The sequence below is a fragment of the Dendrobates tinctorius genome, unplaced genomic scaffold (genome assembly GCF_039654945.1).
Source record: "Dendrobates tinctorius isolate UK_male_01 unplaced genomic scaffold, ASM3965494v1 ptg000016l, whole genome shotgun sequence".
Classification (NCBI taxonomy): Eukaryota; Metazoa; Chordata; class Amphibia; order Anura; family Dendrobatidae; genus Dendrobates; species Dendrobates tinctorius.
Genome location: NW_027361684.1, coordinates 39,978,406 through 39,993,762, shown reverse-complemented (window position 1 = coordinate 39,993,762; position 15,357 = coordinate 39,978,406). Strand labels below are relative to the sequence as shown.

The following is a 15,357-nucleotide window of genomic DNA, read 5'->3' as shown; positions in this document are numbered from 1 at the left end:
TTGATAGGCAGACTTGTCTCTTGAGTCGACCACCGACCCTGAACAGTGTGATTGCAAAACACTGCACCCCAGCCGAGAAGGCTGGCGTCCGTTGTCACAATCTGCCAGTGAATCGGGAGGAATGACTGGCCTAGAGAAATGAGGGGTGACGTCAGCCACCAATTGAGGGTTTGTTTGACTCTGGGTGAAAGGCGAATTGGACGATCCAGGGAAAGGACAGACCTGTTCCGAGACAGGATGGCCTGTTGAAGCGGTCTTGAATGAAATTGGGCAAAGGGGACCGCTTCAGCCGTCGCCACCATCTTTCCCAAAACCTTCATGGCTGACTGGAGAGATGGAAGCCGAGTGCTCTGCAGTGATCGTATGTCTCGCCGCAGAGAGAACATCTCTTGTGGAAGAAAAACCCTCGCTTGACGGGTGTCGAACAATAGGCCTAGAAACACAAGGCGTTGAGTCGGAACCAGGCAGGACTTTTTGTTGACGAGCCACCCAAAATTGGACAGTGTGTCGAGAAGGATGGTAAGACTTTGGCGAGTCTGGTGAAAAGACGGACCTTTGATTAGAATGTCGTCGAGGTAGGGAAAAAGGACGAGACCTCTGCTCCTCAACGAGGCCATCAACGCCGCCATGATCTTTGTAAATACTCTGGGCGCAGTGGCGAGACCGAACGGCAGGGCGACAAACTGGTAGTGATCCTGGTGAATCGCGAAACGCAGGAATTTCTGATGCCCGGAAAAGATGGGAACATGCAGATAGGCGTCTTGAATGTCTATTGAGCACATGAATTCCAGCGCTTCCATGGAAGCGATTACTGAACGAAGAGACTCCATTCTGAAATGTCGTAGGCGGACTCTTTTGTTCAGTAACTTGAGGTCCAGGATGGGCCGGACCGCGCCGCCTTTTTTCGGTACAACAAACAGGTTTGAGTAACACCCTGTGAAATGTTCTGACTCGGGAACGGGCACAATCACCCTGGAACTGAGGAGGGAGGCGATGGATGCAAAGAAACCCAGAACCAAGGCAGGGTCCTTTGGAGGTCGGGACTCGAAGAAACGATCCCGTGGCCGAGAGGTGAACTCTATCTTGTATCCTGAGGATACAACTTCCCTGACCCAAGCATCTTCTACTGAAGCAAACCAGACGTCTCTGAAGAAAAGGAGTCGACCGCCCAGTTGGGAAGGCGCCTCGGAGTTCCGTTGATAGTCATGCTGAAGTGGACCGTCCAGTTCTGGACCTGGAGGATCTTCCCTGGGAAGAGTGAGATCGCCAGGAGGGAGTGGGCCTAAAGGAGACTTTCTTCCTATCCTGGCGTGCTTGCGGCCTTTGTTGGTTGGAAAAGGATTCTGCCGTCGCGAAGCGGCGGAAAGACCAAAAGGGCCGAAACTGACGTCTTGGAGGAGGTCTACGAGGCTTGGACTGAGGAAGAAGAGAGCTTGTGCCTCCAGTGGCGTCTTTAATAATCTGGTCCAGCTGGGATCCGAAAAGACGCGCTCCCTGAAAAGGCAGATTGGTAAGAGACTTTTTTGAAGACAAATCCGCCTGCCAAGCCTTGAGCCAAATTGTACGCCGGATTGCTACCACGTTGCTGGACGCTTGAGCTGCGCAAGATGCAGCATCCAAGGAGGCCGAGACCAGATAAACCCCTGCATGGGAGATCTGGTTGGCTAGCTCCGCCAAACGCTCTGCTTGGGCTTTATCTAAAATGCCCTGTCGGAGATCCTCCGCCCAAGTAGCTATGGCCTTAGCTACCCAAGTTGAAGCGAAGGCAGGGCTCATCGCCATCGCAGCCGCATCAAACGCTGACTTTGCTAAGGATTCTATGATCCTATCGGTAGCATCCTTCAGAGACGCCACACCTGAAATCTGGAGGACCGTGTTGTTAGTCTGGACACGTGAACGTCTACAGAGGGAGAGGCCGACCAATTGTCGGTGAGCTCTTTTGAAAATGGATACAGCACGCCGATGCGCTTCTCTTTGAAAGCGCCTAGTTGGATTTTCTCTCTCCCTGGTAAGGAGCTTGTCAAACTCCGAGTGCGGGGCGAAGACTCTGGAAGGTGTTTCTGCCCGTCTGAACGAAACCTCCTGATCTGAGGGTTTCGCAGGGGGAGTCTGATTTCGAAAGTGTGGTTAATCGCAGCAATGAGGTTCTGTACCGTAACCTTGATGTTCGTGTCATGGTCTGAATCCAGCTCTAAAATCTCCTCGGATGGCGCGTCCGAGAACGCCTCGCCTGACTCGGGTGAGGAAGTATGAGAAGGAGTCTGCTGGGAAGGACTATGCGGTGAGATGGGGCGAGGGGAGGATTCCAGCCTGGAATCCTGCCTGGGCCTTTTGCGGCTGATGCTGGCTGGCTCAGATGGAACCTCTTGTGCCCTGCTGGATAGAAGTGTCCAGGGGCAACTTAACAAGAACGGCCACTAGGGACTGAGACACCTTAGTAAGATCCGCCACTGATTGTGATAGAGAAGAAGCCCAGCCAGGAATGGGGGATTCACCCTCACGGGTAGTCATAGGGAGCTCCTGGGCGGCGGATTGAATGTGATTGCTGCAGTCGAGGCAGAGGGGGAGTGGGCTGACCTGAGGGAAGTTTGCGTTTGCAAGAAGAACATGCAAAGAACTTGACTAAAGTGCCCGTGGCAACAGGGGGGCGGGAATGGTCAGGCTTAGAGGTAGACATAATGGGACAGTCGCTGAAGGAGTGCCGGAAGGTTGGGGGACAGGGAGGAGGGTATCAGTCTGCAGAAGCAGAGCTACTCACGGTCTGTTGTCCTGTGGATAACCCCAGTAAGCGATGTTGCGCAGCTCGTGTACTTGCAGGGTCGCAGGAGAGTGCGGAGTCCGGCTGACGGTGTCCGGCTGCCAGATCAAAGAAAATGGCGGCCGCCAGAGGAGACTGAGGGAAAAGTGCGCTCTTTTTGAGACGACGAAGGGCGGCGCCAACCGCGCTCTGAGAAAAAGGTACCGCCCGCTGTAAAAGGTGGGCTGAGCGCTGTGACAGTGCGACAGGAGCATGAGGAGAGGCGGTGGGCGGGCCTAGGATGGGCGGGAGGGAAGCCCGCCTGAGAGTGACTGCTGGGGGCGTGGCCGCGATGCTGTAGTAGGCCCAAAGTGAAGCCGGGGCCTAAATTAATAGTGGCGGCCGCCTGTCAGCACGAGGCGGCATGGAGGTGACGCACCTGAACACTGCTGAGAGAATCCTGGCCGGGGTGAAGGGAGCGGGCTCGAAGGCAAATGCGGAGGTTGCCTGGAGGCGCGGGACAGTCGCGGAAGCCCGCAGCGCTGCCGCAGCCACCCGCTCCAAAGAAGACGCTGAAGCTGCGACCGTGCCGCCTGAGGAGAATGGGGGCCCAATACTCACCCTATCCCGGACCCGAGTTGAATAAAGGTACTTTGTTTGTCCTGAGTATGTCGGCGCCTCATCCAACCGACAGGCTCTGGTAGGCGAGTGGGTGGGAGACAGAAGGCAAGGACCCTCTGCATCGCTGACACGCATTTGTGTTGGCGGCCGCCCGGAGAGCTGCTGGTCCTGCTGCGGAGAGCTGTGAGGATACGGGGTGGCAGTACACGCCGTACTCACAGTCTCTTTCTGGGAGTACAGATGTGACTTTTCACTCTGTATCCCTCCGGATAACCTGAAAGGAAACGACGCACATCGAGGTAGATATGGGTCTAAAGAAAGACCCGTGTCCACCTCCTACTGACACTAAGCTAAACTGAGGAAATTAGTGCCGGTCGGTGGGGTGTATACTGCGGAGGAGGAGCTAACCTTTTTCTATGCATGGTGTCAGCCTCCTAGTGGCAGCAGCATACAACCCATGGTTTCTGTGTCCCGCAATGAAGCGATAGAGAAAATTAAAAAAAAAATAGTCCTCAATACCACACAACCTATCGCAGATTTAAAATGAACCCTTTGAAAAAATTGTGTAAGCAGCTCGGGGTTGTATAAAGTGCAATAAGTGCAAAAAAGTGTGCAAACAACAAATATCACAATAAGATACATGGACCTGTGCCAAGGTGCAAGTGCACCGTGCCGGAACTGTAAAAAATAAGTATACAAACAAATGTGCAAAAAGTTCAAAAAATGCTGGAAAAATGTGAAGTATATAACACAATAAACGATGCTCAAGTTTTGCTAAATGTGCAATAAATGCAATGTGCAAGGAATATGCAAAAAGTGTCTATGAACCGTGAGCATATATATCCAAACAGATCAAGGTGGTAAATGTCACATGTGCGCTGCTGACTTAAGAATAGTGCCAACAAATAGGGCCATGAAGGGCTGTAATGGTGGAATTGATTACCTGCAGATGCCAGGAGGTGGGAGAAGCGGTGTGCCAGTGGACCGCGCCCCGACGCGCGTTTCGGAAGTCTTCCTTTCTGAGAACTGACTGTTGATGTGCAGTTCAGGCGAGGCTCACACTGGTGTTAGGGGTTCCAATTTTCTGGTCTGTTACAGGATTAGAAAACTGGTACATCTGGAAGAAACTGATCCATTGTACAACACAATCGGTGCCAGTGCCCTTAACTATTGTGGGGTCTGTGTGGTTTCTGTTGGGATGGGCATAATTTTTATGGCAAAGAAAAAAAAACTTTGCACGCTGTACTTTTTATTTTGGTTAAACTTTTGAAACTTGTGTGAGACACAAATGTGAACCTAGCCTTGGTTTTCTGTTAGTTTTTGGTTTGCATTTGGATTTTTTTTTTTTTTTAGCCTACCAGATGAATAAAGTGGTCATACAATGCAGCTTGCTGCTTTTTTCTTCAATAAGTGTGTTTGACTAAGCTATTTCTTTATATGTACCTGTTTATCAGTCTCCTAACTATTAAGTTTACAACTTTGTCCATCAAGCAAATGAAGAAACACGTGTTTTGTACATTTAGAGACAGTAGTAGATGGGTAAAAAAATAAAACTACTTACAATGCATTGCTGTGAAAACTCTATATTGTGCAGACAAGCCAGCATGATGTGACCTTGTTTTGCTGTGTAATGATTTGCACCATGCCAGGTCAGCAGCAAAATCGTTTTACTGCAAAAATCTGACCAGCACCTCGGAAAAAAATAAAGTGTGAACAGGTGCAAGCTGCTATAACTGCGGAAAAGCAAATAAAAGAACACAGCAGCACTCAGTAAGCACTAAGATGCATGCAGAGATTGACCATATGAAATTGGGATTGCATTACTGCTATATAGAATATGCTTGAAGAAAGGTATGCCTTGTCGTGAGTTGTGGGCTCTCATGAATTAGCCAATTTAGGAGCTATGTACTTTCATTTTTAGAAGTATAGCCTACAAGTGCTTCTCACTGAATTAGAATATCATCAAAAAGTTAATTTATTTCAGTTCTTCAATACAAAAAGTGAAACTCGTATATCGAGTGATTACAAACTGAGTTATCTATTTCACGTGTTTATTTCTGTGAATGTTGATGATTATGGCTTACAGCCAATGAAAACCCAAAAGCCATTATCTCAGTAAATTAGAATACTTTATAACACCAGCTTGAAAAAATGATTTTAAAATCCGAAATGTTGGCCTACTGAAATGTATGTTCAGTAAATGCACTCAATACCTGGTCAGGGCTCGTTCTGCATCAATGTGGCGTGGAGGTGATCAGCCTGTGGCACTGCTGAGGTGTTATGGAAGCCCAGGTTGCTGTGATTGCAGCCTTCAGCTCGTCTGCATTGTTGGGTCTGGTGTCTCTCAAATTCCTCTTGACAATACCCCATAGATTCTCTATGGGGTTAAGGTCAGGTGAGTTTTCTGGCTAATGAAGCACAGTGATACTATTGTTTATAAACCAGGTATTGGTACTTTTGGCAGTGTGGACAGGAGCCAAGTCCTGCTGGAGAATGAAATTTCCATCTCCAAAAAGCTTGTCAGCAAAGGGAAGCATGAAGTGCTCTAAAATTTCCTGGTAAGACGGCTGCGCTGACTTTGGTCTTGATAAAAGTGTACCTACACCAGAAGATGACATGGCTCCCCAAACCATCACTGTGGAAACTTCCCACTACACCTCAAGCAGCTTGGATTATGGCCTCTCCACTCTTCCTCCAGACTCTGGGACCTTGATTTCCAAATTAAATGCAAAATTTACTTTCATCTGAAAACACCTTGGACCACTGAGCAACAGTCCAGTTCTTTTTCTCCTTGACCCCCCAGGTAAGACGCTTCTGGCATTGTCTATTGGTCATGAGTGGCTTGACACAAGGAATGTGACACTTGTAGCCCATGTCCTGGATACGTCTGTGTGTGATGGCTCTTGAAGAAATGACTCCAGCAGCAGTCCACTCCTTGTGAATCTCTCACAAATTTTTGAATGGCCTTTTCTTACCAATCCTTTCAAGGCTGTGGTTATCCCGGTTGCTTGTGCACCTTTTTCTACCACACTTTTTCCTTCCACTCGACTTTACATTATTATGCTTGGATACAGCACTCTGTGAACAGCCAGCTTCTTTAGCAATGACCTTTTGTGGCTTACCCTCCTTGTGGAGTGTGTCAATGACTGCCTTCTGGACATCTGTCATCAAGTCAGCATTCATCCCCATGATTGTGGAGCCTACTGATACAGACTAAGGGACCTTTTTAACGGCTTAGGAAGCATTTGCAGGTGTTTTTTGTTAATTCTAATTTACTGAGATAACGACTTTGGGTTTTCATTGGCTGTAAGCCATAATCATAATAATTTTATTTTTAGATAGCGCTAACATATTCCACAGAGCTTTACAGTTTGCACAGATATTATCATCGCTGTCCTCGATGGGGCTCACAATCTAAATTCCCGATCAGTATGTCTTTGGAATGTGGGAGGAAACCCACGCAAACATAAGGAGAACATACAAACTCCTTGCAGATGTTGTCCTTGGTGGGATTTGAACCCAGGATTCCAGAGCTGCAAGGCTGCAGTGCTAACCACTGAGCCACCGTGCTGCCCATCAACTCTATATAATGAGTTTCACTTTTTGTATTGAATTGAAATAAATTAACTTTTTGATCTTCTAATTTTGTGAGAAGCACATATAGCAGTAATGCCGTCTCAATTTCATATATTCAATGTTTGCATACATCTTAAGCTACTTTCACATTAGCGTTTTTTAGCGCTGTGCTTCGTGCGCAATAGAAACGCATGCAAAAAACGCATCATGCGTTTTGCATGCGTTTGCGTTTTTTAGGCGCAAGCGTTGTAACCAATTTCAAGCCATGTTAACTCTTAAAACGCATGCGTTTTTTAACGCAGGTGTGCGCATGTCCATTCACATGCCTGTGTTCCCATAGACTGTAGTGTGTTATTTTGTCGCGTTCCGTGCACAAGCATGCGGTTTTTTTTACGCCGTTGGACGGACCCAAAAATGCAACAGGTTGTGTCTGGCGCGCCTGGGCGCACACCTTAAAAACCGCATGCGCACGAAAACGCATAAGAACGCATTGAAACGCTAGACCAGGCGCCCCCCCATGTTAAACATAGGTGCGCATGACGCATGCACATGGACGTGCACGATGCGCGGTGCAAAAAAACGCTAATGTGAAACCAGCCTGTGATTGCAGAGTGCTGCTGTATTCTTTTGTTTGCATTATAAAGTAAAATGATTCTGCAATGTGTCTAGGCTTATTCATAGATAATGAGCTTTCGGGGCCTTTGGCTCCGTAGCTTGGCTCAAAGGTTGAATATTTGCCTGATATGTAGGCCTGGTGAATGTTCCAGAAGAGCCAATAGAAGAAGAAGAGGAGGAAGAAGACATGGATGAGGATGACCGTGTTGTTGTGGAGTACAGAGATGAACTTCAGGCTTTTAAAAGAGAGCGAGAGGGAGCAAGACGTTCTGCAGCCAGCACCTCAGACTCCGATGAGATGGACTATGATCTGGAACTGAAGATGATCTCCACTCCATCCCCAAAAAAGAGCATGAAGATGACCATGTATGCTGATGAAGTGGAGTCACAACTAAAAACCATCAGGTAAGGCCCTTTCTAATAAGGTTCAGGGTGGAAGGGGTGTATCCTAGAAAATGATCTTCTGAACAATGTGTTGATTCCAAAAGTGATCATGAGCCTATATATGGGAGTCACTGTACAATACTTTTTCCTTCTTGGCCATACACATTAAATCACTGTACATGAACGCTTGTTGGATTGACAGCTATACGCAGCTGCAGACTGCTCTGATGGCACCTCTTCTCCCCTGAGAGTAAAATCAACTGGAGTGTTAAAATTCCGCCCTTTTTTTCCAAGAACATCACAGGACAGTCTGAGCGCCCCATAATCGTCTAATGTGTATGGCTACCTTAAGAGTTGTGCCCCTAATGGGAACTGCACATAGACAGGGCTCTCGAGTCCTTTGTTTGAAATGAGCTGCAGTCGATGATGCGCACTACCGCTCCATTGAAATTCTGTGGGACTGACAGACAAGTGCTACATTCAGGTAGCACCATAAACTTTGAAGACCACTCTGTCCAAACGGATGGGTCGGGACCACCATTGTGTTTATTAGTAAGGATGCCCCCCAGTAGTCAACAACTTGTTTATACCTTGGATAGATGCAATGCTGATACAGCCCTTATATTGGTACTATAGTAGGCCCCAATATTGCTAAAACAAAGTATACTAAAGGGGGGGGGGGGTGTATAAAAAAAAAAAAAAAAAAGTTGTAATAAGGTTTCTTTGGAAACATGTTCTGTGAATGTAAGGTAATGAAATGAGTGTTTACATTAAAAAAATTAAAAAAAAACTACCAAAGCGGGGTGGCACATACAAAAAATATAAGGTTCCCTTAGAAACATACTCTGAATGTAAGTTAATGAAATAGGTGCTTTTTAAAATAAAAAAAAAATAGTACTTGTGCATCATTGTGAAATATTAGCCACATAAAGTAAAGATGTTTATTGTATGTTCCCTTCTAAAATCCTTTTCCTTGTGAGTGTATATGGTTTCACTGTGTCGTATTTGTAGCGACGTTTAGCCTTTCCATTCAGCTGCTCGGCTGTATTCTATTATTGCCTACTAAATGGTTAACATCTTCCATTCTTTCCCTGTACAGGAACTCTATGAGATCAGATTCCACTAGTAGTGTGAAAAACCGGATTGGAAGTAAAACCCATTCTGAGAAGCCAGCTGACATCCGGCTCTTACTGGAAGAGAAGAGACAGAGCGGTACAAGTAGACAAGCAATCGGTGTAAAATCTGGTAAGACCGCCTAAACATGCTTGCTGTAGTGCTCCAAACTGCTGTCAGGAGAGCCTCATGTTTGGTCTGTATTTTTATTATTTGGATTGATGGACATATTAGAACAGCCACTTTACCTTACTAGGACCAGGTGTGGGGGTCACAATCACTAGGATTGGGACAGTTGAGAGTGAACGATCAGTCCATGATTGGGGGGAAGAAAAACTGATTTCTCCCCAAAGCTTCCTAATTTCATTTGTACTCGTTGAGTTATGAAATAACCATTAGGTGAGTTACTCTTTAACGCTTTGAGCTGAACGGAATCTTAGAATCTGTTTTCGGTTCCTCTATGTAGATGTGCGGCAGAGGCTCGGAAAAAGACAGCATTCACCAGAACCAAGGAAGATTTTGAGTAAGGTTACGGAATCTCGCAGAGAACCCGTGTCAGATGTACACAGCCGGCTTGGTGTGCCAAAGCAAATGGAAGGGAAGGGACTCTACTCCGACAGCAAAGAGAAGAAAGCAGGTTGGTTATAGATATTCACGAATTGTGTGAAATAAATAAATCTGGTTCACTTAACTCTGCTGTAACTGCAGCACTGACATCTTCTATTAAATGGAATCGATGTATTCTTTAGCATACGCCTGTGTTTGGGTTTCTCCACATTTTTTGGTATTTCTTTGCCATATCTCACTGACTTAACACTCTAACACATGCCATTGTATATCCCTTCAGTGGCATTGCATACATCAGCATTTAATACCCATTGTAAAAAAAAAATACACAGGCGTATGCTAAAGAATAAATCGATTCCATTTAATAGAAGATGTCAGTGCTGCAGTTACAGCGTCCTTATTCACCAGTGATGTCCATATAATGGATGTCATTCCGGAGTTGTATCACTGACTCCAAATGTTTTCAGTGTGTCGTGTTTCTTGTAGCAGTTTGATTTCCATAATTCTCTTGGTCACTGTAACGGGACCATCTTCTTTAGATGCACGGCCATCTGAATTTTGAGAGAAAATGACATTTAAAGATTTGTGTTTTTTTGATGCATGACCTTAGAAATGTGCTGCAACTAAAAAATACGGATTAGATCGTAGTTATCAAAATGATATGAGGATGAAAATCTCTCGCTTCACAATAGTCTGGTTGAATCACTTGTGGTTGGAAAGCAGCCATCTTGGCTTGTACTGCCATGGGAGGAGTGCAGGGTGGAAGAGGCAAGTGGCAGCAGGGAGAAAGGTTCGGCTCTATCCCCGCTACCCTCCTGCACCTGTTTGTCCCATGAACTGTGTCCAAATGCCTTGCATGGCTGAATAAAGGACTTCATTTATTACTGGTTATTGGTGAGTGCTGCATTTTTTCTACAATTTTCTACTTCTGGATGGTTTTTTCAATTCTGTGCACCAGTAACCCGAAGCTAGTATACCGCTGTTCACTTTTTGCCGTTCATCCGCTACCGCAGGCTTGATGGTTTGGTCTTGGTGCCATTCATTTCTTCTGTTTTTCAGTTTGTAGGACACTGTTTAACTTTCACACTTTGCTCTGCCATTGAGTTGCTCACACATTGTGCTAACTCACACCTTGGTCAGCCATAGGCATTGTTCAATCTCTCACCTTTGTCTGACAAATTTAATGAAACTACACTAATCCAAACTGCCATCTCAGGTGACCAAGACAAGATGGCAAACCTGGATAAATCACAAAATAAATGGGGGTACTTGCTTTTTTTTCCATTGTCAGCATCTTTTTCATCACCCATTGCTTTCAGTGGGTGAAAAACACTGTAAAAACGCTGAAAGTGACATGCTTTGTCCAAAAACTATGCAAAGCACAAAATACTGATGACAAAAAGTGTGTGCATGAGATTTCTGAAAATGTCATGGGTTTTGCTGGTGCTGTTAAATGCAGCTGAGAATTAGCATAAAAAAAACAGCAAAAACGCCTAGTGTGAATGTAGCCTTAACATGCCAGTTTCTTTTCACGGAAGGTTTCCTCTTTATAATTTTTTTTTACACACAGTGTAAATCTGGGGCATCATTATTTTTGAAATATGACCTGATGTTAGAGTAACTTTGCTGATTCTCATTAATTCCAGGAGGCTTGTGGAATCGACTAGGATCAGCGGCACCTAAAGACAAACTAAAAACCCCCGAGAAGGGGCAGAAGGCCAGTGCAGCTCCAGAAGAAGACGACTCCGTGTTGCAGAAGGCCTGGGGAGCTTTAATCAAAGAGAAGGAAGAGATTCGGCAAAAGAAAAGCCGCCTGGACAACTTGCCTTCTTTACAGATTGAGATCAGCCGGGAGAGCAGTTCTGGCTCCGACACAGACTCATGATAATGACGATAGACTTGATTTTCGTTGGACAATGGCTTCCTGTAGCATGGCAGCAACTTGAAGATGTGCCGCTCCTGCCTTTCAGACAATTATTTGTTTTTTTTACTGAATTTGAGACACCAATAGTGGCAGCGGTGTCCTCAACAAGGCTCTACATAAGTGATGTCCCGGTGTAACCGGGGATTAAAGTGTATTGGTTCATATGAAGTCTTTCCTTTTTTATATCTTATGTAACTTACTGTGAATGAGTATAAATGCACTTGTCTCCCCCCTCCCCCCCCCTCCTTTTTTTTTTTTTTTGACAGGGGTGTAGTTTAAATCTACAGACCTGATGATATCTGCTTGTGCATCTTCATTCTCCGTAGCACTGTGGTCCATCAGATAAGTGATGGTATTTCTCTGTTTTGCAAGCCTTATTTCTTAATGTGATCGTATCCAGAACTATTAGGCTATACAGGAGCCCTAACTTCTAGTTACTACATGATCCATGGCAACTGGGGATCCACATAAGGCTCAGCGCCATTGAGAATCAATTGTATCAGTCTTCTGCTTTACTAGGAGGAATCTTTCAAAATAAGTAGATTGAGAATGCTACTTATTTCTGAATCAGGCTTTTTTTTCCCCCTTGGCGCTGCCAAAAATGCTTGCAAAAATATTGTAAATCTGACAATGAGGTTGAGGAAATCCTTGTACAGTGCATGTAATGCAGATTTTGGAATAGGATCTGAACCAAAATCTGTGACCAATCCAACACAACTGAATGGTGCCTTAAGACAAGACTACAGAAAAGCAAAATGTTCACCAAAACAAAACTGTTTTCAATTCATCCTGGATTAGGTTCGACATTGCATTTGGAAATATATGGAGGAATAATACCCCAGTCTGCCCATTGCAGTTTATGGACTACTGAATTTGGCAAAACGATTTATTGATCCTTTGGACGTTTTCAGGTTAGAGCCCTTTTTGAGGTACGGTGTTTAAGATTGTTAATCTTGTTAATCTTAAACACTGTACCTTAACAGATGCAAAAAACATGATCCTTACATTTATTGTTTGTTTTTTTTTTTTTTTACCACTAAAACTTGTCATTTTCCTTAGACACACACGGCAGCTTATTCCAAGTCATTTGTAACTACAGTTGAGGATCAGTTGCACAGATCATATATGCTATGGATTTTCTTCAATGGCAAAATATGCACCAAATCTTGCAGGGGATTTGCAGTGTGAAAATCCGCAGCTTAGATTGACATTTCTGATACTTAATGTAGTTAAATTTCTGTTTTATTTTTCTCCCCATGTGGGTGAAATTGTATAAACTCAAAGGCTGAATGGAAAAGCGCTTTGCCATATTTTTTTTTTAAACTTTTACATATATATAAAAATTTCCACTAGAAAGACAGATAACTGAGAAGTGTGAACTCTTTTATCTGAGCTCCTATAATACAAATAGTTATTTCAATACATCACATCCTGAAATGACCTTGATTTATGGTCCGTTCTGCTTTCCTCTTCCTTTAACAGTACAAAAGAAGAAACAGTATTCTTATAGGTGATGTGAATTATGTACTTGGCATACTTGACTCTTCCCATTGCCAGACTATAGGATATATACCCAAATATAAAATCCATTATTCACGCTGTTATGTTGCACCCGAGTATAGAGACGCACATTTCTTTTTTTTGAATCAGATCTTTTTTATTAAACATTCAGGAATCAATACAGAAAGAATATGACATCTTATATAGCTAGTAAAATTTACATTGAGAGCAAATATTATTTAAAGGGTAAAACTCTTCCTGTGTAAGAATAAATAAAAAGAAGAAATCTCAAAACACAGATATTTGCATAAAATTGAGCCTATAAACAACATGGCTCCACAAATAAACAAAAATCAAAATTATACATCAGTGCCTCATTTCAGCGGGAAAACCATCCCCGCCAGCCGCGCCACTCCGCATCATATTTCGCCCCCCCCCGCCCCCCACGGATATCAGGTCCAATCCACCCCAGCTCCCTCCCACCGCGCCACTCAAAATCTACTTCGCCACAAAGGGCACTAGACTTTATTTTCACCCCCCAAGCATCCCCTCATCGCAAGCACAACAGCAACTGGTCCAACATCGCATCCCGTACCAGTGCGCCCGAGGGGAGACCCGGTGACTCCATCCATGGCTGCCAAATTTTGTAAAACTTTCTTAATGCATTTCTTTTTAAATAAGCCCCCCTTTCCAATCTGATGACATTATTTAGTTTATTTTTAAGCTCTGACAATGTTGGTGGCATAGGATCCAACCAATGATATGCAAGTATCTTTCTTGCCTGATACAGGATGCGTGCTATTCCCAGGGCCACTGCAGAGTCCGGGTCAACCCCCTCCTCCCACAAATTCAACAAACATAGACGAGGTGACGGTCGTATTGTGATATGGTATACTTGGGCTATGAGTCCCAGGGTCTGCCTCCAGAAATCCCCAATGTGCCCGCACTCCCACATAACATGCATCAAGTGGGCATCATCCTGCCCACACCTAACACATTGTGTATTGGGCCTAAGTCCCATTTTAAATAATAAGCTGGGTGTTTTATATACCCTGTGAATGAGATATATTTGCGAAAGCCGCTGGCACTCAGAAACCGCCATTTTAGGGACCTGTTCTAGAATATCGGACCACTGGTCCTCCGTCAGGGGGCCAACGTCCCGTTCCCACTTATTCTTAGCAGCAGTCAGTGGATATGTCTCCAGATGGGCAGGTAATAATCTTTTATATAATTCAGAGATAAGTCCCCTAGAAGACTCAGATGTAAGTAGCATATGTAGTGTTTGATTATGTGTCACTATCACCGGATTTGTCCTTCTCTGTTTTTCCAATGCATGTCTTAGCTGTAAGTACTGATAAAAGAAGACGTGCGGGAGGTGAAATTCTGTTCTCAATTGTTCAAAACTCTTAAGAGTATTATTTTGCAAAATTTGTGACACCAGATAAATCCCTTTATCTTCCCATCTTCCGAACCCCACCAGCTTTTTGATCTCTTGCAAATCCGGATTTCGCCACAATGGCCACAATTCCGTAGGCCCATTTATCTTCAAAAGAGACTTACCCCTATCCCACACCTTGAAAATCATAGCCAACGTGGGGTATCGTGCCCCATTTATCTGCCGTCTTCCCACCTCCAACCGGCACCCTGGATTTTTCCATACCGATCCTTCCCTCACAATATCACCACCATTGTCACACGCCCCGTCTCTACCCCAACCCTTAAGATGTTGCATCTGGGAGGCTATAAAGTATATGAATGGGTTTGGCACCGCCAATCCTCCCTCCTCCTTCCCTCGCTGCAGTATCTCCAAGCGAATCCTAGCCTGTTTTTTCTTCCAAATTAATTCCCGGAATAATGTATTTATTTTTGCAAAAAAGTCCCTACAGATCCACACCGGAGAATTATGTATCAAATATAATAATTGTGGCATCATTACCATTTTGATTAAGTTAGATCTACCAATATTCGACAACGGCAGGCGACACCAAGTATGTACTTTTGCTCTAAATCGCTGCAACAGGGGCTCCAGATTCAGAGCCCGAAAATCCTTCGGGGCAGGACTAACAATTATACCCAGATACTTAAACCTCCGAACTACAGGGACCGGTATCTGCAAATCTGAGAAATCCGCCGGGAGAGGGTCTATCGGCATTAAAGCTGATTTGGACCAATTAATCCGAAGACCAGACCTCAGCCCAAATTCTCGAATGACCTCCATTGCCGGCAAAATCGAGGAATGTACCTTATCTAAATATAGAAGTAAATCATCCGCGTACAATGATATCCTCAACTCCACAGTTCCACATCTGAATCCCATTAT

At 44.7% G+C, this 15,357-nt stretch overlaps 1 protein-coding gene across 3 annotated transcripts in view; it reads left to right on the top strand.

Moving 5' to 3' along the window:
• NCBP3 (nuclear cap binding subunit 3) overlaps positions 1–11,701 on the top strand; it is a 68,450-nt gene extending 56,749 nt beyond the window's left edge. For 2 of the 3 annotated variants that reach the window (XM_073565711.1, XM_073565709.1), the window contains 4 exons: positions 7,684–7,954; positions 9,033–9,178; positions 9,513–9,683; positions 11,260–11,701. In XM_073565711.1, the coding sequence (XP_073421812.1) occupies positions 7,684–7,954; positions 9,033–9,178; positions 9,513–9,683; positions 11,260–11,498 (827 nt within the window). In that variant the 3' untranslated portion in view covers positions 11,499–11,701. The remainder of the gene's footprint in view (positions 1–7,683; positions 7,955–9,032; positions 9,179–9,512; positions 9,684–11,259) is intronic. The other variant, XM_073565710.1, reaches the window with a different exon arrangement.
• Positions 11,702–15,357: the final 3,656 nt, after the last annotated feature.